This window comes from Sprattus sprattus (assembly GCF_963457725.1).
Source record: "Sprattus sprattus genome assembly, chromosome: 2".
Taxonomy (NCBI): domain Eukaryota; kingdom Metazoa; phylum Chordata; class Actinopteri; order Clupeiformes; family Clupeidae; genus Sprattus; species Sprattus sprattus.
Genome location: NC_137921.1, coordinates 38,900,654 through 38,925,293, shown reverse-complemented (window position 1 = coordinate 38,925,293; position 24,640 = coordinate 38,900,654). Strand labels below are relative to the sequence as shown.

The 24,640-nt window shown below is 41.9% G+C and overlaps 2 protein-coding genes across 4 annotated transcripts; both read right to left on the bottom strand.

Moving 5' to 3' along the window:
• Positions 1 to 86: 86 nt before the first annotated feature.
• On the bottom strand, positions 87 to 7,245 carry gmds (GDP-mannose 4,6-dehydratase). 2 transcript variants are annotated; one of them, XM_080832775.1, is made up of 12 exons: positions 7,145 to 7,245; positions 5,861 to 5,905; positions 5,294 to 5,381; positions 5,064 to 5,102; positions 4,858 to 4,967; positions 2,771 to 2,963; positions 2,236 to 2,340; positions 1,581 to 1,708; positions 1,040 to 1,158; positions 619 to 715; positions 389 to 457; positions 87 to 277 (listed from the first exon to the last, which is right to left on the bottom strand). In XM_080832775.1, exons 1-12 carry the CDS (start codon positions 7,223 to 7,225, stop codon positions 215 to 217), a joined length of 1,137 nt encoding a protein of 378 aa, XP_080688901.1. In that variant the 5' UTR covers positions 7,226 to 7,245; the 3' UTR covers positions 87 to 214. The 2 variants fall into 2 exon arrangements, with proteins under 2 accessions (XP_080688901.1, XP_080688902.1); XM_080832776.1 differs by lacking the exon at positions 5,064 to 5,102.
• A 666-nt stretch (positions 7,246 to 7,911) lies between these two features.
• On the bottom strand, positions 7,912 to 24,079 carry mylk4b (myosin light chain kinase family, member 4b). Of its 2 annotated transcripts, none has more exons than XM_080832762.1 (14): positions 23,680 to 24,079; positions 18,681 to 18,762; positions 16,554 to 16,992; positions 15,901 to 16,175; positions 15,471 to 15,573; positions 14,300 to 14,393; positions 13,985 to 14,094; positions 13,686 to 13,827; positions 12,047 to 12,117; positions 11,377 to 11,505; positions 10,978 to 11,130; positions 10,718 to 10,796; positions 10,562 to 10,622; positions 7,912 to 8,845 (listed from the first exon to the last, which is right to left on the bottom strand). In XM_080832762.1, exons 1-13 carry the CDS (start codon positions 23,818 to 23,820, stop codon positions 10,566 to 10,568), a joined length of 1,875 nt encoding a protein of 624 aa, XP_080688888.1. In that variant the 5' UTR covers positions 23,821 to 24,079; the 3' UTR covers positions 7,912 to 8,845; positions 10,562 to 10,565. The 2 variants fall into 2 exon arrangements, with proteins under 2 accessions (XP_080688888.1, XP_080688889.1); XM_080832763.1 differs by having other exon boundaries at positions 16,554 to 16,986.
• Between the last annotated feature and the right edge of the window lie 561 nt (positions 24,080 to 24,640).

Below are 24,640 nucleotides of genomic sequence, written 5' to 3'. Positions count from 1 at the left end.
TGATAATAATGTCATGCAGGGTTGTACATGTGACCCAAAGGAGTGCATGTGCATGTGCAAAGGCAAAACAATTACAGAAAAAGACAAGACATGTCATGATCAGTATGTCTACGAGACAAAAGGAGTGTTTTTTTTTTTTTTTTTTAAAGGAAGTAAAACATATGAGTGTAGTTTGAGACGGATGACTGAGTGTGCGTGTGTGTGTGTGTGTTTCTCAGGCATTGGGGTTCTTTTTCATCAGCTCGATGTCAGCCTCCACCATCTCTTTCACGAGTTCCTGCAGTCACACATACATAAGATGAGTCATGACATCTGAATGCGTCCAGTAGGTAAAAGGTAGTAAAGCACACGTGTGTCGACGCGTGTTTCAGAAAGAAAGTTGTCTCACCTCAAAGGTCACCTTCGGTTTCCATCCCAATATCCTCTCAGCCTTTGAGCTGTCCCCTTGCAGGTAGTCCTACGGAGAAAGAGACACATATGCTGTTAGAGTGATTCAATTAAATTGATTCAAATACCAACACTGTACACAAACATGGGTAATATCCCTACCCAAACTAGGCAGAAGAATGAATAAGTATCAAGGGTAGAGGTGTCCTCACCCTCGACACACACACTTACCACTTCACACGGTCTGTAGTACTTGGGGTTGACTTTAATATGCACCACCCCGGTCTCTGCACAGCGCCCAATCTCCTCCTCAGCCTTTCCCTCCCATCTTAAAGAGACAGAAAAATCATCAGTTGTTTGTGTGTGTGTGTGTGTGTGTGTGTGTGTATATGTGTGTGTGTGTTTGTGATATTGATTTACTAAACATCTGAGCTCAAATAAGTGTGTGTGTGTGTGTGTGTGTGTGTGTGTGTGTGTGTGTGTGTGTGTGTGTGTGTGTGTGTGTGTGTGTGTATGTGTGTGTGTGTGTGTGTGTGTGTTTGTGATCTTGATTTACTAAACATCTGAGCTCAAGTGTGTGTGTGTGTGTGTGTGTGTGTGTGTGTGTGTGTGTGTGTGTGTGTGTGTGTGTGTCTGGTGTGTATGCACTTACTGGATTGTTTTGCCCACATGTTTGAAGGCTTTCTCGACAAACTCTCGTACGCTGTGCACCTCTCCGGTTGCTATGACAAAGTCCTCCGGTTCCTTCTGTTGAAGCATCAGCCACATTGCCTAAGGGAGAGAGGAAGTGAGATGTATTATATTTTTACAGCAAATTTAATTTATTTTGAAACATCAAGCATCTAGAACAATAACTCGCCTCGACTGTTGTTGTGGTGGTAGCCAATACTTCAAAGAAGACAGTTTGATGCCAATTGTAATTTCATTTTTATACTATTCCACCAATACTTTTTGCCTTTAATTTCAGTCTCTTTTAAATCAACCTTTCTTTAATCTCACAGGGGCTGTGGAGCAATAAATGAACACAATAAACTAAGGGTAATCTGCTGCCCTCTAGTGGTCACAATGGAGAAAGGTTTTGTATTTATTTGTTTATTAGTGCGTGTGTGTCAATCATACTGGGTCCACGAGGAGGATGTCTGGTAATCGAGTGCCTTCATAAATGTGTGTGTGTGAATTTGCTTAGAGGGTACCTCTACGTAGTCTTTGGCGTGACCCCAGTCCCTCTTGGAGTCCAGGTTGCCCAGGCTGAGGCTCTCTGCCAAACCCAGGTGAATCTTGGCCACTTGTCGGGTGATTTTACGTGTCACAAAATTTGCACCTACACACAGACACACAAACAAACAGAGAGAAATAAATTGAACATGTGAGATCAGATTTTCAAGTTTCACAGCTGACATTTTCATCAAAATAAAATTAAAATGTCATGAAAAAATACCAAATCCCACTCCAACCTCCAACTAATCCCAACACATTTATCTCATTTATAACAGTGCCCCTCAGTAAAACCAGATGTTTAGGGCAAAACAACAAGCAGGGTTGATAGTAGTGGTATATGGACTACCCCTAACTAATAGTCACTCCTACATATTTAAAACCTTACTCTGTTTTGGTACTGTTGCTATTGCAACTCTAACGTTCTGCACACATCTCATCTCAACACTTCTTATCACTGTCATGTCATGTTGGTAAAATGTGCCATTCATGAAGTTATGTATTAGAAGTGTCATATAAGGTTGGTGAATGTATTACACTTTTAAAGTATATTGTTTGTGTGTGTTTGTGTGAGTGTGTGTGTCTGTGTGTGTGTGCGTGCGTGTGTGTGTGTGTGTGCATCCACAACCTTACCTCTTCGGGGGCTCTCATGGTTAAAGAGGATTCCATTCACAGAGAAGAGGTCGTAAGCCTCTCTGAAGTTCACCACTATCCAGTATGCGTAGAGCTTTGCAGCACCTATCAGACATGGGCACAGAGAAAGAGACGGAGAATAAAGGTCAGCATATTCTGTCAGTACATTACATTATGCTTGTGAAAGGATGCATACCTTTCCGAATGTGGATGTGTATGAAAGGCTAAGCTATCCTCACCGTGAGAGTAATGGGCCACATATTTTAGGTCTAAGGCTTCAATGTGACCCGTGTTGCAACTAAAGCATTACACTGAAACCTTCAATGAGGATTTAATACATTGAAGGGCCTTGACACAAACCTAAAATACCTGAAAATAAGAGGTTACTTTACACTTTAGCCATTTAAAACTTTAGCCATTTTTGAGAATTGTTGGGACGGCAAAAAAGGCTATGTTTCCCTTGAGAACATGCGTCTGGCATTTGTGTGTGTGTGTGTGTGCATGCTCATGGGTGTGTGCATGCATGCATGTTTACCATAAGGTGATCTGGGGTAGAACGGTGTGGTCTCTTTCTGGGGAATCTCCTGCACTTTGCCGTAGAGCTCACTGGTGGAGGCCTGGTAGAAGCGCACTGATTTTGTCAGTCCACATGTCTTCACTGCGTCCAGCAGGCGCAGAGTCCCCACACCGTCCACATCAGCTGTGTATTCCGCCAGGTCAAAGGAGATCTGTCCACGGACACACACAAGCAAACATAAACATACAAGAGACAAACACACCAAAGTAACGTGCGTATACGGTAACACACAGACAAGGGGAATTTTATAATAAAACATATATTGGAAAAATGGCAAGAGATGCAGAGTGTGGGATTGCATACTGTGACAGACGTGTATGTCCAAATATACAGCCGCGGAAAAAATTAAGAGACCACTTCAAAATTATCAGTTTCTCTGGTTTTACTATTTATTGGTATGTGTTAAAGCAAAATGTACATTTTAGTTTTATTCTATAACCTACTGGCAACATTCCTACCAAATTTCAAATAAAAATATTGTCATTTAGATCATTTATTTGCAGAAAAATGACAATTGGTCAAAATAGCAAAAAAGATGCAGTGTCTTCAGATCTCGAATAATGCAAAGAAAACAAGCTCATATTCATTTTTAAACTACACAATACTAATGCTTTAACTTAGGAAGAGTTCAGAAATCAATATTTGGTGGAATAACCTTGATTTAAAATCACAACTTTCATGTGTCTTGGCATGCTCTCCACCAGTCTTTCACATTGCCGTTGGGTGACTTTATGCTACTCCTGGCGCAAGAATTCAAGCAGCTCGGCTTCTTTTCATGGCTTGTGACCATCTATCTTCCTCTTGATCACATTTCAGAGTTTTTTTTATGGGATTCAGGTCTCGAAATTGGGCTGGCCATGACAGGGTCCTGATCTGGTGATACTCCATCCACACCTTTACTGGCCTGGCTGTGTGGCATGGAGCATTGCCCTGCTGGAAAAAACACTTCTCAGAGTTGGGGAACATTGTCAGAGCAAAAGGAAGCAAGTTTTTCTTCCGGGACAACGTTGTACTTTGCCTGGCTGAGGTTTGTAAAAGACCATAAGGATTGAACCAAAGCGGACTGGAGGGTCTCCTAGTTCGTCTTCTCTGATGAGTCCAATTTTCAGCTTTGCCCAACACATGGTCGTCTGATGGTTAGACGGAGACCTGGAGAGGCCTACAAGCCACAGAGTCTTGCACCTACTGTGAAATTGGACTCATCAGAGAAGACGAACTAGGAGACCCTCCAGTCGGCTTTGGTTCAATCCTTATGGTCTTTTACAAACCTCAGCCAGGCAAAGTACAACGTTGTCCCGGAAGAAAAACTTGCTTCCTTTTGCTCTGACAATGTTGTTGGATGGAGTATCACCAGATCAGGACCCTGTCATGGCCAGCCCAATTTCGAGACCTGAATCCCATAAAAAAGACTCTGAAATGTGATCAAGAGGAAGATGGATGGTCACAAGCCATGAAAAGAAGCCGAGCTGCTTGAATTCTTGCGCCAGGAGTAGCATAAAGTCACCCAACGGCAATGTGAAAGACTGGTGGAGAGCATGCCAAGACACATGAAAGTTGTGATTTTAAATCAAGGTTATTCCACCAAATATTGATTTCTGAACTCTTCCTAAGTTAAAGCATTAGTATTGTGTAGTTTAAAAATGAATATGAGCTTGTTTTCTTTGCATTATTCGAGATCTGAAGACACTGCATCTTTTTTGCTATTTTGACCAATTGTCATTTTTCTGCAAATAAATGATCTAAATGACAATATTTGTATTTGAAATTTGGTAGGAATGTTGCCAGTAGGTTATAGAATAAAACTAAAATGTACATTTTACTTTAACACATACCAATAAATAGTAAAACCAGAGAAACTGATAATTTTGAAGTGGTCTCTTAATTTTTTCCGCGGCTGTATGTATTCTTTCCTTGAAAAATACAAATATATGTATTGACATGTGTCTATGATGTCTCATTTGGAGTGGGTGAGAATGGGTGCTTATGCTTCTATGTTAGTGGAGGTCAACGTATCGGTGACTTCTTTTCAGAGTGTAAATAGTCACCTTGACGTGGCTTTGGGCTCCGAGGTTGTAGATTTCTGAGGGTTTCACCTCGTTTATGATCTTGACCAAACATGTGCTGTCCGTCAGATCGCCATAGTGCAATTTCATGTCTGCAGGATACAAGCAAACACATTAATGGCTGTACAAAAACACAGTAATACAATAATTTAAAACGTCCCTAAAAATGGAATGGAATCTATCTCTACTGTTTGCATGTGGTGAGGGGCTGTGCTGGAACTTCGTGTCTGCAGGATAGAAGCACATGCACATGCACATATACATAAGCACACACACAAACAAACAAACAAAAACACACGAAAATCATGCATCAATTAGTCATGCGTGTCTTGGAAGTACACAAAAGTCAGTGTTTGCTAAAATGGAAGCATATGTAACTCAAGTGTATGCGTGCATGGGAAGCCTGCTTGTCACTCACTTCCTTCTGTGTGTGTGCAGCGATCTTGGTAAAGGTGCTCAATGCGGCCGGTGTTGAAAGAACTAGACCTGCGCAGAATACCATGGACCTACACACACGCACATTTTGTGATTCATTAGAACTTGAAAAATGCACAACCATGTAATTTTTATTAGCAAAATAATATAAAAGCCTGCACACAAATTCTAAAAGAAGCTTTCTGCCATATCTCCCGTTTAGGTTTGTTTGCTGGTGAGGTTTGAATGAATATCACCATCTAAAACCAGAGAGGATTAGATGTGGTGTTGATACTATTTATAAAATGTTAATAACACTGGCATATATAACACGGGCATTATGGCAGTGCCGGATTGAAGCACTAGGGAAGAAGAGAGATTGTAAGAGATAGTGTGGGGGGGGGGGGGGGGGGGGGCAAGAGTGAGCTGGCAAGTGAGGTAAAGTGGTAAAGTGTGTGTCTGGGAATCCACAAGGGTAAGAACTGGCTGTTAAAAAATCAGACATCTTGCAATAAGTGTATGTGAGCAATAGCCTACATCTGGAAATAAGTGTATGTCTTCTGCCACCTACCTCATAGCCCTTTTCCAGAAGAAACTCTGCCAAGTAAGAGCCATCCTGCAATAGAGAAGAACAGTTAGTCAAACACAATTGAATATATGCTGTTGCATCACTCAAATAAACATATCCCTGTTGTCTGCTCAGTGTAAAACCCATTTTCTCACATAATCAAGCTAACCCTAATGTCTTTCCACGAACCCCAAATACAGTTCAATAAACCTTGATACAGTGCACTCTGAAGTGCCAGTGGGGTATGACTAGCCAGACACCTCTGTAATAAAACCTTCATGCTGTCTCAACTTCAGTCAATTACAGTTGTGGGCATGCTTTTTACACTATAAAACATTACATTATAAATATTCAGTAACATGGTACAGTGACACAATGTCACCATGCAACACAACAGAACTAAGACACCTTGTGTTCCTCTCCCATGTCATTGAACCACCACAGAATGTCTCAGCTTGCACTCTCTCTTTCACAGCCAGAAGCTACAGCTCTGGCTCCCCCTGGTTCCCTGTGGTCAGGGGATGGGGGAAGATTGGCACTGACGCCCATCTGCTACAACCTGCAGAACTCCTCCATTGCTTATATCTGATCAGACACTATCAACAAGCTCCTGCTGTGGCCTCTCTTGCACAGGCATTTTGGTTTATCCTGGTCTGCGGTGTGTCTCCTTATCTGGTGCGCGTGTCATTTGTTTGCTGTGTTTTGTCACAAGTGTGCTGTCTTTGAATTCCTCTTGCTGTCGATCCCTAAGTAATCTAGCCATACTGCTCAGTCTGTCGCTAGGAACTGTCCTGCACGTGTACTGGACAACGTCATTACAATGTGTCATGGTACATCGCCACTCCCTTCTCCATTCATCTACAGGTGTAACATTATGCTAAAGACAAACGATGACAAGGGGCGTTGCACCGGTTTTTCTGGTTGCACTAGGACTCTACTGTGAATTCTAATTTTGACCGGTTACGTGTCATCTTTTAAAGGTGAAATTTCAATTACAGCGTATTTCCCGACTCATTACCAATCATGCTGCCCCAATCCCTCTCTCAGCACACACACACAAACACACACACACAAAAGGACTTGACTAAACACCGTCCCCAAGGGCTGCACGATGCCCCCTGCTAATTTAGGTTTCGATCTATAATGTGTGCAAGCGTGAAAGGCGTTTCCCTATGCTTCATCCGAAGATGGTCAAAGCAGAGCAATTACAGTATCAGTAGGAGTAGACTCGTATAAGTCATAGCCTTCTTCCTTCCCATTCACATCTCTAGAGACAAAGCCCCTTACCTGACCAGTGATGCCCGTGATGATAGCTACTTTTCTTGGTTTTGCTCCGTTAACGACTCCAGGCTCTGCACACTCGGCCATTTCTCTGTCTACCTGGATGATTTCGGTTTGTTCTGTCTTCAATTGATACCGGCAAACAGTCAGGAACACTACAATCACTTTGTGGCCGTCTTGCACATCCGAAACAAGTTATACGGAAGCATACTAACCAGGAAGTGGGCGGGGAAATGTAACAGCCAATGGGAATATAGCACGACTCTGACACATTACGACACGCTTATTAGAATGTATATTCAGGCACACATGCACACGCCAATGTCAATACAAGTAGATAACGAAATTATTTTATATTTCACATATTTCTATTGATAAAATGTTTGTGTGTGTGAGAGAGAGAGAAGGAGAGAAAGACATGAGAGACATGATCCCAGAGGCTGTTCCCTGTGTATCCTCTGCTGTTCGTTTAAGTTGTCATATCTTTGTTTATCCATTCAGATATATTGTTTGTGTCTGAGAGTTTGGGTAGCCTAGAAGGCCTTGTCTCCTCCACCTGGATATTCAGGATCTTCTCACTATAAACATCCTGAATTTCCGGATTTTGGGGTGAGGGAGAACAGGTCTGGCGCACTACTACAGGCTTATAACACACCCCGCACAAGCACACACTTCTAGTTGCAAGCATTGGAATAATTGTCAGCGGGCAAGTTTCCACCCAAATTTATCCTACTCTCAATATTTCATGTCAAAACAAGGATGAAACAGATGAGTTCATGTTTATTCAGTGTCTTTAATCACATTGTGAGCTTTACAATAACACTCAAATGAAATACAACCACAACTTGGACAATAAAACTCAAGTCAAACATAAAATGAAACTCAAAAACTGAAAGTAAATGCATAGACAACAGGAGACACAATCAAAATTAACAATATGAGGGACTGGGTTAAGTTTTTAGACAGGGGCTTGGAGATATGAACATTAAATAGGATATCAGGACAAAGGCTAAGGAACATGGATTCATGTAGGGTGATGGTAGCAAAAGTAAGGGGTTAGGGATAAGGAAGAACAAGAACAGACCCTGATGATGGAAGATAAAGGCGTAAGCCTGAAGGCTTTTGAACTTGGGGTAATGTTGGAGGGTGGGGTAGTAGAGGAGGTCTGAGCTTTATTGTGCTCAAGGAAGGATCAAAATACGTGGGGCAATACAGCATGTAAGATCAGAAGCTAATCGTAGAATGTTGTGTTGTACAAGAGAATAGAGGATACACATTGATGAGTTAGGAGGAGGGGATGGGGGTATAGGTTAGGGTTTTGTCTGCTGTAGGATATGAAGTGATTACTCTCCTAGTCTAAAACAATACACACGTGAAACCGCACAATACATTATAAGTGAATCATAGGTAGTGTACTGTTGATTATTTGGCCTTCACGGAAGGTGAGATGGTAGCGGAATCGTCTGATAACACAGTAAACATTAGCACAAGGATGTCAGTGTTTGTGTGTGTGAACATAGGCATGTATGTGTGTGGCTTTTCATTAAGTCCTTGTGTGTGTAGAGTACACTTGCATGTGTTTTATCAGCATGTGTGTGTGTGTGTATGTGGGTGGGTGTGGGTGTGGGCATGTCTGTGCAATGAATGCGTTCTGTGTATGTGACAACAGGCATCATAGTGATTGGTCCTAGAGGTCGGGGTTTCATTCTGCAAAAGAAAAGTGTACACACACACAAACAAACAAACAAACACACACACACACACACACACATACACAAACACACATACAGAAGGAGAGACAGCACAGCAGAGTTTTTTTCAGATATTTACTTGCCACAACAACCAAACCAATGTTAAAGTCTTTGGTATAGAGGGTCTGCATAAGACGTCACAGTAGGCATAGGTCACTACGGCGACACCCACTACGTGTCTGAAAGTAGCAGCATTTAGCTTCGACATTGATCCTAAATACTATCCTTTTCACCTTCCTCTCCATAGTCTTTTACTCAAATACATCTCTATCACATATCATTTCAATGAATGTGTGGTTACTAGAACTTTGGATATCATTGTGTTGTTTCAGCTCAATTAGATATGTTTTTTGGGTTTTCCCAGAATTTAAGAGTCCTGTCACTGTGGTGTCAATGGTGGTATAACAAAAATATATGCTGCCTGCCACACCATTGTCGAGCTTATTCAGGAATTCTGGAGACTATATCCTCGTTTCCCGATAACGACGTATTTTAACGGCCTACATGGATTTTTAAGACATAGTAGACTCAGTAACACTTTCTATTTATGAGCGTTTCACGAACATCATCTTAATGTCAGGTGCACGAGCGCAACGTGCACGAGTTCTTAAGTATATCTTAAGAGCTGTTTACGTCAGGTTAACCTGTTTACGTTAATTGCTGTGAAATTAGCTAGCCTATGCGTGCATCGAACGTGCACTGTGCACTGAATTCGGGGCGGGGATAGTAACGCCGAACGACGCCCCTGGATAAGGTGTCGAGGGGGTTGAAGCGTCTGCATGCGTGACTGTATGAGCTATGAAACTAGAGATTTAAAAAAAGTTTCAATGAAGAACATGGTTGCAAATATATATGTATACAACTGTGTAGAGCACGAAACAAGACTGTCGTAATTTTTAAATGAATTATAAGCCAAAAATACTTACATGTAATGTATTTAGCATCTAGCTAGAAAGCTACCATATAAGCCAATGGAGTGGTAGCATAAGCGCTAATTGTGCCTTAAAACTACTGTTTGAAAGCTTCAGTTAAGACATACATACTCTGCATCGGTCGCGTAGCACATTTCAGATCAAACCGAGTCATTATAAACATATAAAAAGTTGTGTAGATAGCTTTATTAATGTAAAATATTCCTCACTTCGCCATTTCTTCCGAACGACGGGCAAACGACGCCCCTGGTGGATTGCATCGCTAAGTGTGAAGTTAAGTGTGAAGTTAAGTGTGAAGTTCGCTAAGTGTGAAGTTACTACTGGTCCTGACCACACGTAGAATTCTTCTCAGCGAAAGAACAATTTAAGCTAAGTGCGGCGTCGGGAAACTGCTCTGCAACGTAGGATCCCTCTTACGACCGATTTCAAGTGCTTTTTTGCGTTCGGGAAACGAGGCCTATCAGAGTAACTGTTCTCTCCATGTCCATCTGCCTCTGTTTCATTGCCCTCCCATTAATTCCCAATTCCTGTCAGAATCAGGTGGAGACAACTGGTTCTTTGGTAAGCTGTAAGGATCACGGTTGAGTCCAACCGCTTAATTTAAGCAGATAACCGTTTGCTTTACTCCGGTTTTTGCAGGTTTCCCTATTACATATTGCAGCATACTGTATGTTGAAATCAGTGCAAAGGGACATCAATGCATACCTTCTAAATTGTGTGTGTGTGTGAGTGTGTTTTACCTGCTCAGCTTTCAGGTGGTGGTAGTGGGGGTGTGTCTTTTGATGGATTCAGTTGCTTTTGCTGAAAGAGATATCGGGTGAATTGGGTGTTTGCTAAAGGGCAGGGGCATTTCCAAAGACCATTGTGAGTAGTATTGGTATGGGTGTGTGTCTCACCTTCTCATACAAGCGATAATGAAGTCCACGATCTGAAAGCCAGGGGTGCTTGAGGGACTGAGAGGCACTCATCCTCCAGCTGAAAAACACAAATAGTTGTGTGTAAAACAAAGCTATACCATGAGCACACACACACACACACACACACACACACACACACACACACACACACACACACACACACACACACACACACACACACACACACACAGAGAAACACACACACACACACACACACACACACACACACACAAACTCACCACTTGCTCTTGATCAGCAATAGTGTAATGAAGTCTTTTGCCTCATCTGAGGTTTGTGCAAATTCAGCCTCCTCAAAGCTCCACTGACAAGCAAGGATGTTGTTCAGGGTCTCACTGTCATCATCCCCAAGGAATGGAGATAGACCACTCAGCCTGGGTAATGGACACACACACACGCGCACACACACACACATACACACACACACACACACACACACACACACACACACACACACACACACACACACACACACACACACACACACACACACACACAAAGATACACACAGACAGACACACAAAGAAACACACATGTATGAGTGAATTTATGTCTGCATTAGATGCGTATATAGATACGTAATAGCAGTATTAGTTTGTGTGTGTGTGTTATCTGCTTACAGCATGTATGTAATCACTCCAAGGCTCCACATGTCCGTGGGGAAGGAGACAAATTCGTAATTAATCACCTCTGGAGCCAGAAACTCTGGCGTGCCAAAGTTTACCCTCAACTTCTCTCTTGGTTTATACCTGAGAGAAAGATTGATAGAGAGTGCAAACATTTTTGTGTGAGAGAGAGAGAGAGATAGAGAAAGTGAGAGAGATAGAGAAAGTGAGAGACATGAGATAAATTATCCCAGAGGCTGTTCCATGTGTTTCCTCTTGCTGTTCGTGTGTTCATATCTTTGTTTATCCATTGAGATAAATTGTTTGTGTTGTTTGGGTAGCCTAGATGTCCTTGTCTCCTCCACTCTAATCCTGACATTCAGGATTTCAGTTAAAAAAAACTGAATTTCAGGATTAGGATGGGGCAGAACAGGTCTTTCAGGCTCAGGTAGCTTGTGAATGAATGATACCCACACAGTAATCATAGTAAATAAGGAGTAGGTCAAAAAGGAATATGAGAGTGTGTATGTGTGTGTGGGTAGGCATTTCAAGACATGCCCCATTAAGTGATCTGGCTGTTACACTGCGTGTACACAAATACACACACATACATATTATGAAACATAAATCATCCATATCAATAAATTACATTAGAGTTCTATGCCAGTTTAAGTATTAGCCTTACCTCCTAGCCAAGCCAAAGTCAATTATCTTGATCTTGTTTGTCTTCCTGCTCACACATAGAATGTTCTCTGGCTGAAAGGTAAAATAAAACCATCAACAATATCTGATAAATAGAACAGTGATGAATGTTTGTGTGTGACCATTTTTGTGACTGTGTTTATCTGTAAAACATCTATTCCAGGGTTGGCTAACAAGTCCAGCTCAAAGAGCCACAACAAAACCCAAAACCATTTCGAAGAGCCACACTGTTACCAGACAATCATCAATGGCATGGAATGATTTAACATAACATAAGAGCCATAGAGAAGAGGTGACAGAGAATAACTAGAATGCGTTTCGTGAACGAACTGCGAGAGTGTGCTTGCTCTGTTGCGGCCATGACCGAGAGAACAAGTGACTTGGAATTGGGGCAGGTGTCAGCTCTCCAGCTCTCCCTGCTGGATGAGCATGCACAAATGAGTATGAACAAATGAGTATGCATGAGTGAGTATGCATGAGTGAGTAAACATGAGTGAGTATGCACGAGTGAGTATGCATGAGTGAGTATGCATGAGTGAGTAAACATGAGTGAGTATGCACGAGTGAGTAAACATGAGTGAGTATGCATGAGTGAGTATGCATGAGTGAGTAAACATGAGTGAGTACGCATGAGTGAGTACGCATGAGTGAGTAAACATGAGTGAGTAAACATGAGTGAGTATGCATGAGTAAGTATGCATGAGTGAGTATGCACAAGTGAGTATGCATGAGTGAGTATGCACGAGTGAGTAAACATGAGTGAGTATGCACGAGTGAGTAGAGCCCTGGTATGGAAGGTGTCTCTTAATATTCCTAGTTATACAGTTGAATGGAGAGGGACAGAGAGAGAAGAGGAACCGTGCGCAGGTGTCAGTGAGAGTTGTCAGTGAATCACAGGTGCAAGCCAGTTTAATGAGCCTATTATGATGTCATAATGCCTCAAAGTTCTGCCATGCAAGTCTATGGAGAAAAAAGGTGATGGGAAAAGAGGAATAAAAAAGGAGTGGCAAGGAGTACCGCCACGAAAAGTCATAGCAGCTTGCACCGGATCGGGCCGGACGTTTTGGTGTTTGAACGGCGTCTCTATCTCAATCGGGCGAGGAGTAGTTAGCTGCAAGAAAAACTACTAGAATAAAAAAAATAGTAAAAAACGAAGAACAATAGTGTGCTTCCCTTCGGGCAAGCACACTAATAATTGTACTTAATTAATTATCATGTTTCAAAAATACAAGAGAGCAAAGTGGTGGTAAAATAACTATATAAATACCGGCACTTCTCAAGATCTGTACATAACTGTGTCTCAATTATGCAGTTAATGTCAGATATCCTCTGTTCAATTTTCGTGCCTGACAGCTGGTTGAGGATAGCAATGACATTACATGCACAAGATTCTATTCCCATGTGTTGTGTATGCTGCTCATTCACTATTAGTTCCAGAAGCAGAAGAGTAAATTGTGCACACAAACCTTTATAATAATATGAGATTTTAAGGTCTTTTCTGTTTACCAGTAATCTTAATGTTTTAATATTTTATTCAGTACTGGAACATTCTGCAGTTAAGAGAAAAGGTGGTCAGCGAGGCGTACATTTGCGTTCATGTGGGAGCACAGGTGTGGGTGTACCTTCAGGTCTAGATGCAGGATGTACATTCTGTGCATGTACTGCAGTCCTTCACTGATCTGCCTGATAAAAAGAACTGTATCCAGCTCCGACAGATTAAAGCTCTCATCAATGATCCTGTCAAAAAGCTCGCCTCCCTCCACACTACACACACAGACACACACAAGCACACACACAAGATGACAGTTAAAAAGTTACAAAGTTAAGAGTTAAAAACAGACATTGTAGGGTTTTGTTTTCAACATATCTGGGCCTTTCACGTATTTTTCTTGTACGAATAGAGGGTAAGTGTGGTACTCACTATTCAAGTACAAGTGTGATGCCATAACGGGATTCAAAGGCAGCGTAGAGTTGGATAAGGTTAGCGTGGTCCAGCAGATTCATCACCTGAATTTCATTCCTTACAACATCCTATGCGTGTACACGCGCACGCTCACACACACACACACACACACACACACACACACACACACACACACACACACACACACACACACACACACACACAGAAATTAACAAAGATATGAACACATACAATTATCTGCACTTTGTACCTCCAAAGGAGAGTCTATATTATCTTACATTAGATCGAAACTGATAGCGCACAAACACTTACCTTCTCTTTCACACTCCTTGCTTTGATGATCTTAGCAGCTAGTGTCAGGCCAGAGGCCTTCTCTACACACTTGTGGACTATGCCAAAACGCCCCCTAAAGAAACACAAACACAATCATTTCACAGCCATCACAGTTGTTCAATTTGAGAGCACCTTCCTGTACAAAACAACCTACCAAAGACTAACAGTGTACAGCCTCTGCAGCCCAGCCCTATTTCATGGCAGAGCCTATTCACACCCACAAAGCAACCATAATACAGCCACACAATTGTTACACACTAAACAGAGCCATCTTAGCCACCAGAGACCAGTTTCACACTACAAATGTATTAATTACAAGTACATTTCTAACTTATTAGTTATATGTACACTAATAAGCACTGATACTTAAATTGATATTGAGTATATTCAGATAGAGTATACTACCACAGAAATATACAGGAGTGTTTTATTAGTTACTTAATTGTGGGCTTTGAATGCTTTGAATACAGCCTAAATTCAATTTAAGTGGATTTCCATAGGCCTATATGATTTGAATGTGGAGTTTGTGCAATCTAATACATTGTTTTTGGCAACATGCTTAATATACATAGGGCAGTATCATTTAATGCAATCTACCTGAGTTAGGTTTTCAAGATTGCAAACTTCCAAGGCTTATTGGCCTGAGATTGACAAAGATTGATCAAACTTATTGACGTGAGATGAATTTATTTGGATGCTAGCCTGAGACAGGATAGGTTGATGACTGGAAAAGCTACAAGTCTCTGAGACGTGGATGACGCCGAATTTTTCAAAATATGCTTTCACCAAAGCTGAAATCTTCTCAGGGACTTGAAAAGTAACTGACATGAGATGAAATGCTGCCTAAGTGATGTTCAAAACATAGGGTCTCTGTCCCTAATGAAAACATTCAGTAGTATATGACGGAGTGACACCAGGCCTAAAAGGCCTGAGACATTCACAGCTTATTCAGAACATTATCACCAACTGAGGATCTAAGACCAAGACCAATGATACCTGTGTGTGTGTGTGTGTATGTGTGTGTTTGTGTGTGTGTGTGTGTGTGTGTGTGTGTGTGTGTGTGTGTGTGTGTGTGTGTGTGTGTGTGTGTGTGTGTGTGTGTGTGTGTGTGTGTGTGTGTGTGTGTGTGTGTTTTTTGTTGTTGTTGTACCCTCCTAGCACTTCATCCGTGATGCTGTATAAGGCATTGATTTGCTGTGTCTTGGTCGTCACAATCCGATGTTCAAATGGAGCAGGTGGAGGGGGGCTACAGTCTAGGAATGAGCAGGTGAGAGGGAGAGGTAGATGGAGGGAGACATAGAAGGAAGGGGAGAAGGAGAGAAAGAGAGGATGATTATCATCCAGCATTGATGTCATCAAACATTTCTGTTGGTGCTGGTTATTGGTAGGTTTCCTGTATGCCTTATGTTGCCAGGTTATAGTATATATTTTTCGCTCAGGGTCAGTCAAATTCAACTGTCAAATGACTCTGTACTTGAAGCAGACAATGGAGGAAAAAAAGACGAGATAAAAGAGGAGAACATGAATAGATCAAAGAGAAAGGGACGGGGAAGGGACACATTGTGTGAGCCACGGCTTACCAATAATGTACTCTTCTGTGGAAGGCTCTCCATCCTTCAGTGGTTCTTGTGACCCCGCATCCACACCCAGAGGTCCTGCCGCCGCCTCCACCCCAACCACCTCACTCCTCTCCTCTTCGGTCTTTGCTTCCTTCTCCACCTCCACTGCCAGTTCTTCTTCTTCTCTCTTTTCTTTATCATCCTCCCTTCTTTCCTCCACACGACTCTTTTTCTGTTCTTCCCTTTGCAGATCCTCCTTGGAGAGGTGACGCTTAGAGCTCAACATCCCCTCAGAGCTTCACAAACACATACACACAAACAGGCTAGGAAAGTCTCTCATAGCTATTTATGTCAGTCAGTCCTATCCAAATATCAGAGTGTCAGAAATATCAAGCAAATGGCACATTCTTGTGCATATTTGGGTAAGACAAATGTGTAAGAGAGATGAGTCAGTGTGTTTCTGTAAATAATTGGGTAGGCTACATATTAACATTTTTAACTCTGTATTTATTTAGGGGTGAGAAGTTCTTTATATATTTAAATGTGTGAGTAAACATGATTATATACATACTGTATATGTGTGTGTGTGTGTGTGTGTTTGTGTCAGTGAGGGAGAGTAAAAATGTGTGTATGTGGAAGACTTTAAGGAAGGTTGTACTTCCAAGTAAATGTACCTTGGGCTGTTCTCAGACAGAGTGGTCTGAGGCAGAGGCTGATATCCATCTTTTATCTCCTCTTTTTCTTTTATCGTGATACTTTCCCTCACTTGGTCCTTTTCTCCTTCCTCTTCAGATTTCTTGTTCTGCACATCCTTTGCAACTTCTGTTTTTTGCACGTCCTTTTCTATCGCCGTCTCTTCCTCTTGTTTATCAGGTTCTTTTCCTTCAGGTTCTCTTTCCTCTATCTCAATCTGCTTTTCCAGCTGTCCATCAATCTGTCTTTTCTCCTCCTCTATCTCTTTGTTCTCTGAGACCAGGTCCAGCTGCTCCTTCTTCTGATGGTGCTGGATGTCACCGAGAGAACTTTCAGCATCATTTCCGTCGTCATAGGAACGCTGGAAGTTCTCTTCGTTGTGTTTTTGCACCTCCTCTGAAAGCAGAGCCTGGGCTGTATCTGATAATGAATGGCACACAGAATACACACACACACACACACACACACACACACACACACACACACACACACACGAACACAAACACAAACACACACACACACACACATAAACACAAAGACACAAACAGTGCAACATATGTGTGATTACTAGTGCTAAGGGTGGGAGAATGGTGTAAATCAAGGACTAGGCAAGTAAAACTGGGGCAGTAAAAGTGAGTATCGGGGCAGAGTTCTGTTTAACAGGTACTATCGCACAGCAGTCTGATATTAGGAAGCGCAAAGGCCAACAGTGTTCTGAGAGTACGGATAAGTGCAGTGAGTGAGGAAAATATGTAATAGAACAGGAAAAATGGAAAACTGACAGTCTAGGGACCAGTTCAACAGGTCTGAGTGACTGTGTGACACAGTGCCAGTGAGATTTCATAAAAAACATACATTCTTTGAGTATGAGTATATAGAATAAGTAAGTGTTAGTGTAAAGGTAGGGTCTGTAAAGGCCGAATTATGCTCTGTTTTAGACGTAACGCGTAAGCACGTAAGATACACAACCCCCCCTTGCGCGGTAAAATACCCCCCCTTACGTGCTTAAGTGCGTCGCCCAAAATTCCTGACTATGCGACTAAAACACTACGGCCCTACACAGCTCACAAAGGCTGTGATTGGCCGGCTACCACAGCCTTTCACACAGAGTCTCACGTTTCCGGGTTAATAGCATACAGTCTTTTTTAGACCCAGACATTTTTTTAAATCATGAATACCCTGCAGACCGTCTCACAAGCCTTTTCTTATGGATTAGGAACAAACATAACAGAAGAGGTCCGAAGACATGAACTCCTTTACAAATCCTCTTTAAACACTTATAAGGACGCTCAAATTATCGCGAATATCCCATTCTCACCCGCGATTGTTTGGAGAGAATGTGGTCATTCACGAACAAATAGGTACTTTCATATTCATTTTCCGCCACTTGTGAGTCATGGTGATATCTTTCATTGAGTTTATATTGACGTGAATCCATCAATTGCACCAGCGAGTTTGATAGAATGAGCCCCGTCTGCTCATACAAAAGTTAACAGTAACCTGCCGTTACCTTGTGGCCAGCACCATTGTAGTTACAAGCATTGACAACATGATGAGATTCTTTCGCCGTTTACCACCTCATCTTTGAATAATGTAACTCATAAACACATCGTTTTAAAGCCTGTCGCAGTCATTAAAAGATGTCAATAAACGAACTTTTGCGTCATGTGCTGTCTTTTTCGCCACTGGTACTGAATTGCCAACATTTGTATTTTGTGTAACACATGTATTCATAACATCAAGCCTTTCGCCCACTACACTTTCATGCTCCGGTAAGTTTTTTTCCTTTGTCCTGCTGCAATAAATAGGCTTACTTAACTAAAAAAAAAATCTACAGTTCTGGCGTCAATTTGCTTTGCAACACGCAACACGGCTCACAAGCCTTGCAACACGGCTCTGCGTCTAAAATGAACCTTAAATCAAAACTTGTCTAAAACAAGTTCCTTGTGTAAATTACGTGCTTACGCGTTACGTCTAAAACAGAGCATAATTCGGCCTTAACTATGGTAGTCTGTGAGGGGCGTTTTAGACAGTCTGTCCCAGTCTAACTTCAGGAGATGATAAAGAGCATTGGCAGTATGCACAGGCAGAATGTAGGAGCTGCACACCTGCTTCATCTGGAGACTTCTTTTTCTTCTGCGGTTTGAAGCTCTTCAGGTGGCATGGCTCGTCATCCTTCTTTGCTTTAAACTAGGGAAAAGGTTGGAAATAGGAGTGATACAGAGAAAGGCAGATGGAAGATATAGAGCGTGCTTCACCTCACATGCTTATGTACAAAGGGCGAGGTGGTTGCAAATGAGTCTGAGAATTACAACAAGGAAGTTGTCCATTTGTTATGAAATAAAGATAAGTATATATATGTAGATTGCATTCCCTTGTTACTTCCTGTGTGTGTGTTTGTGTGTGTGTGTGTGTGTGTGTGTGTGTGTGTGTGTGTGTGTGTGTGTGTGTGTTTGTGTGTTTGGGTGGGGGGAGAGAGGGGTATTAGGGCCCATAACAGTAATAGACACACATGAAGTACGCATGCATACACAAGACTTCAGCTCCTGTGCATCACTGTGTGTGAGTAATATTTTAAAAACTATTCCTCCCTTCCAACAAAGCAATTTGAGGCCAAATTATGTATGCTAGGTTTGGCTAACCAGACTCAAATATACACAGACAGTTAGTTGGAAAGAATTGATTCATTTAATGGACTCACAAATGTCATCACACCATATGACGTGGAAGTTACTTGTTACACAATCTCACCCGGATCTTTTATTTTATACAAGGAAGTCACCATTCAAAGGATTTGTGGATGACACACACACTCAAAATGTCAACAGGCAGCTGGCTGAAAGCACAGAAGTAGTAGGCTTACCTTTTATTGGTAACCTTACTGTTACGGTTCATTGTTTTTGAAATAAGAGGCCTGACTTCTATGTTCACAGCAAACTTGAAAAAAAGAAAATATTAAGCCATGGTTTAACTGCACTATAGGCCTTGTTTATCTGAAATGTGCACTTTATAATTTTATTTTGTGCCGCCCTGTTTGGCAATGTTGTTTTCAATAAAATAAAACATTGCATAAAGCAAGCCAATCCACCTTCCATGTTGATAAGAGCATTTAAATAAAAAAAACATAATTGAAGAGACATTTAGAATGTGCGATTTATTAATTTGCGATTAATCGCGATCAATTTTGAGTTAACTATGACAAAAATGCGATTAATCGCGACTAAATATTTTAATTGTTTGACAGCACTAGTAAATATCAAATCAAGGCACTGAAATAATTACATCTGACCAAATATGAGCATAAAACTGAACAGATGAAGGTTTCCTGAACCAAAATGAGTTATTTTATTAGTTAGCAGGAATTAATTTAACATGAATGTATCTCAAACTATCAAATATTAAGTTATCAAACTCTGCGTTGAATTGGAATGGTATTAGGGTTAAGGGAACTCTAATGCCAATGGAGAAATAAACATAAAATATAATGTGCTTTCTCCATGACGAGAATATTTTCTTAACCCCTTGTAAACATCATAAAACTGTATGTCAGAAATAGTTCTGACAGCTAACAGCTGAAAGCTTGTGACTTATGTCCCCCCTGCCAGTGTCACATATAGGGCTAACAGGCATGGAAGCGTCTAGAACACAAAATGTCACCTATTGCATATCTGTGGATTTGCTGAGCAAACAAAAGCCTGTCGTGTGTACATAGCATCGTAATAAACTGAACTTGAGTGAGCCTCATCATTCCTTCTCTCTCTCTCTCTCTGACACACACAAACACAGATATAGATTGATAGAGAGAGATGGAGAGATTGAAAGAGTGAGAGTGTGTGTTGCACTTATCCCTTGCACTAATCTTAGAATAGCATGAGCAGTGTATTGTGGGTAATTAAATATGTCAGTGTGATTGATCACTTAATTTCCACTTCACTTTAGTGTCAGTCATCTCTCTCTAAGTAAGTAGCTATTTCTAATGTGTGTGTGTGTGTGTGTGTGTGTGTGTGTGTGTGTGTGTGTGTGTGTCTGTGTGTGTGTGTGTGTGTGTGTGTGTGTGTGTGTATGTGTGTGAATGTGTGACGTGCGTCTTTGTACGGGTGTGGTATGTTCCAACGACTCATTTAGACCTGCATGAACTTATCTCTTTTCAACCCCATTTTCATAGCAGTAATGCTAATAACCAACTACACTAGAGGAAGTTGAAATCAGGTAATGAATACTTGCAGTGGACTCACGTACCTGCACACACAAGAACACACAGACACACACACACACACACACACACACACACACACACATAGACTGGTGGCAGACATTAACTGGTGGCAGCTCAGCTTAATGAGATGTGTAAACGACCGTCACCAGAGCTCTGAGAATGAAAGGTGATGCCAAGTTACAGAGGCACATTCCCGGGGAGGGGTAGAGTCAGGGGGCAGGGGAGACAGCGGGAGAGAGGAGCAGGAGGGAGGTAATCTTGTCTGTAACGTAGGAACACACGTGGTCCTAAAGGAGGAACTGTGTTCTGAAATAGAGATTGGCAGAGAGGCGAGGGGTTGGAAAGGACATGTTGCCCCCATCCCGCCCACCGCTCCAGAGTTCACCGACCTGCGTCAAAACCCACAGATTCTAAAGCCATTTCTAATGTAATTCACCTTGTGGATACTACTTCACAGCTGTTTGACTGAAAGTCAGAGTGATCACGGCCCAACATGTCTTTTTGGGCGGCCAAAAATAATATATACACGTTTTTTTTTCTTTTCATTGGCTATAATTGCTTAGGTTACTGAGACGTTAATGGACCTCTCATCTTGATGTCCAATGTATCAACCATGGGCAGTCAAAAATACCAACTGCAGAAGTAATTTTGATAGCAAGAGACCTGGACGCTGTGCAAGACATTGAGTCTTGTCTCTCTATGGCAGTTCTCAAAACAGTACAGCCATGCATTTTATACACACTATAAAACAGTTTAAATGATAGCAAAAATACTAATATTTACAGAGGGGTTGTCTAATGATCACAGTAAAACCAGCAAGGCTGAAACATACTTCTGGGGTCGCAAGACGAGAGATACAACGGTCAAAGTTAGTGCGAAATATGATAAATCTTCCCATTCATCTGGACTAATAATGTGAAGGTGTTATTCAATACCAAACTAATGTATGGAGTGCGTGGCATTCTATGTGCTTGACTGCTGTCTGAGGGGCATCACATCTCAACGTGACACATGTGAAAGCCTTTCTGAGAAAAAGCGCAGCAAGTAGCACGAATAGAATGTTTGTAATTCTGTTCTTTTGGCGGTGCTTCTTTTAATGGCGTTGCGCCCCAAGGAGAACTGAGGACCTGTTGGCACACAGGGTTTGCCCTGACCACTCCTCTACGTACATCCTACTGATACAGGACTGGCATCTGTGACCCACATCTGTCATTCTCATCCTCTCATATCATCCTGTTATCATGGTGCCAGGAGACGAGCCCATAACTCATGTTAAAAGACACACTGAGAGGAGGACGCCTACATAAAAACAGGCAGAAGAGACAGTGTGTGGCACACTGAAAGAGTGTGGCACACTAAGACGGATTACAGACTTGAGGAGACAGACACAGTTAGATAGACAGACAGGACAAGATGACAAAAGACAGAATTGCAGAGAGGTAGACCAATGTCTGAGCTGGAAGACTGAAAGATTAGCTTGTAAAACAGTATGATAGGGAGACAACCAGACAAGGGTGTACAAACACTAAAAGGAAGACAAAGAGGTGGGTTTTGATGCAAAAAGGCAAATGGCATGCAGACAAGCAAGAGACACCATGGAAGATGAAAAGGAAGACACACACACAGACAGATGGAAGGACAGACATGGTTACAGATAAGGCCACATGTCGACAGACATAGAGGTGGACACTCAGACGATAGACATAGAGGTGGACACTCAGACGACAGACATAGAGGTGGACACTCAGACGACAGACATAGAGGTGGACACTCAGACGACAGACATAGAGGTGGACACTCAGACGACAGACATAGAGGTGGACACTCAGACGACAGACATAGAGGTGGACACTCAGACGACAGACATAGAGGTGGACACTCAGACGACAGACATAGAGGTGGACACTCAGACGACAGACATAGAGGTGGACACTCAGACGACAGACATAGAGGTGGACACTCAGACGACAGACATAGAGGTGGACACTCAGACGATAGACATAGAGGTGGACACTCAGACGATAGACATAGAGGTGGACACTCAGACGACAGACATAGAGGTGGACACTCAGACGACAGACATAGAGGTGGACACTCAGACGACAGACATAGATGTGGAGACTCAGACGATAGACATAGAGGTGGACACTCAGACGACAGACATAGAGGTGGACACTGAGACAATATGCAAACATATGCAGCATGCAGTCAGACAACCATGCCAGATAGATAAATAAACAGAAAAGAAAAGGATCCAAACATACAGACAGATATATAGAAAGATATTTAGCCAGGTAGACGGATGACAGACTGATGCCCAACACACACCCTGGATGACAGGGACTGACAGCTTGAGGCTGAAAGACAAACACATCCAAAGACATGGAAAATGATATACATGAACGATAATCATGTATAACGATAGAAAGAACAGACAATAAAAAAATACACATACATGCAGCCAGGCCGTGCTCTATGTATGTGCTCATATAATTCATTTACAGATCAGTAAATCTATCTACGTACATCCAGCTGATACAGTAATGTCCACACTGAGGTGAGTCAACCAAACTATCCATCCATCTATCCACCCATCCAGCCATCCACCTATCTGTTGAGACATCTGTCTGCCAATCAGTATGTTTTTAAAATGGTATGTCATGAGATCATGTAGGAATTCAGGTATGTATTTCACGCAACGCAATGATCAATCACACACATAAGACACACACACACACACACACACAGGCACGCGCGCGCACACACACACACACACACACACACACACACACACACACTAACATTTATAATTGTATTTTATTTGGATTAGTGAGTGAGAGACCTAATGAGTGTGTGGTTTTGAGGCTGCATGTGCATGTGTGTGTAACTACCTGTGCATCTGTCGCGGTCTCTCCCTTCCTCTTGTGGCTCATTAAATTCCATAATCGTCTCCAAACGAAGGAAGCAATCAAACAAACACTCCCAACAATCCACACATCCCGATCAGCAAAGAAATTCTCCATAATGGCCATTCACACACACATACACGCACACTCACTCACACTCACACACACACTTAGTAACTCTATTTGCACTCTGGACTACTGTTAAGGCAGTCCTCAGATGAAATGAATTTCTTTTTCTCACTGTTTATCTATTACACTGTCCCTATGTTTCCCCTTTTTCCTTTCTTTTCTTTCTTTCTCTCTCTCTTTCCCCCTCTCTCTCTTATTCCCACTTGAAAACTGCTATGCCCTTGTTGTTGACACCGGCTTTGCAACCTGCAGTTTGCTGACGATTAGGAGAGTGAGAGAGAGAGAGAGAAGAAGGGGGGAGTGGAAGAGAGAGAGGGGGGGTGAGTAAGAGGGAGAGGGTATTTTCCCTATAAGGAGTGTGTTGCCTGTCTAGGAGACGAAAGCAGGACAGGTGGAAGTCAGACACCACAGCAACACAGCTACGGTTTCACACATACAAGCACACACACATACTCTTGCTCTCTCTCTCTCACTCACACACACATACTAACTCTGAATATTAAAATTGATTGCTTGAGACTATCTCCTGATGAATCAGTCTGTGGTTGATAATGTGTGTTTTAATAAATGTGTGTAGCTTGTTAATAAATCTAGCTCACAAAACCTTGTCTCACAGACTCACACTTATAGCACTCAAGCTTTATTTTGACACAGCAGCTCTTTAATCAACTACCACCAGAGCAGCCCAGCAATATGTTAATGATGCTTTAATAATAATCAACCCCTCTGCAAACTATATAGCAACATAATACCAGCCTAATGACACTCCAATCAAACTTAACAACAACTAAATTACACTCATCCCAACCCAATCACA

Excerpts from the sequence above, each read along its gene's own strand:
- gmds (XM_080832775.1), bottom strand. The coding sequence starts at position 7,225 with ATGGCCGAGTGTGCAGAGCCTGGAGTCGTTAACGGAGCAAAACCAAGA. Across the intron at positions 2,341-2,770 it reads CTACCCCAGATCACCTTATG|GTGCTGCAAAGCTCTACGCA; the intron begins GTAAACATGCAT and ends CATGTCTGATAG. Across the intron at positions 1,159-1,580 it reads ACGCCAAAGACTACGTAGAG|GCAATGTGGCTGATGCTTCA; the intron begins GTACCCTCTAAG and ends TCTCTCCCTTAG.
- mylk4b (XM_080832762.1), bottom strand. The coding sequence starts at position 23,820 with ATGGCCATTATGGAGAATTTCTTTGCTGATCGGGATGTGTGGATTGTT. Across the intron at positions 12,118-13,685 it reads TCCTGCATCTAGACCTGAAG|CCAGAGAACATTCTATGTGT; the intron begins GTACACCCACAC and ends TTTACCTTTCAG. Across the intron at positions 11,131-11,376 it reads GGAGTGATTACATACATGCT|GCTGAGTGGTCTATCTCCAT; the intron begins GTAAGCAGATAA and ends TCCATTACCCAG.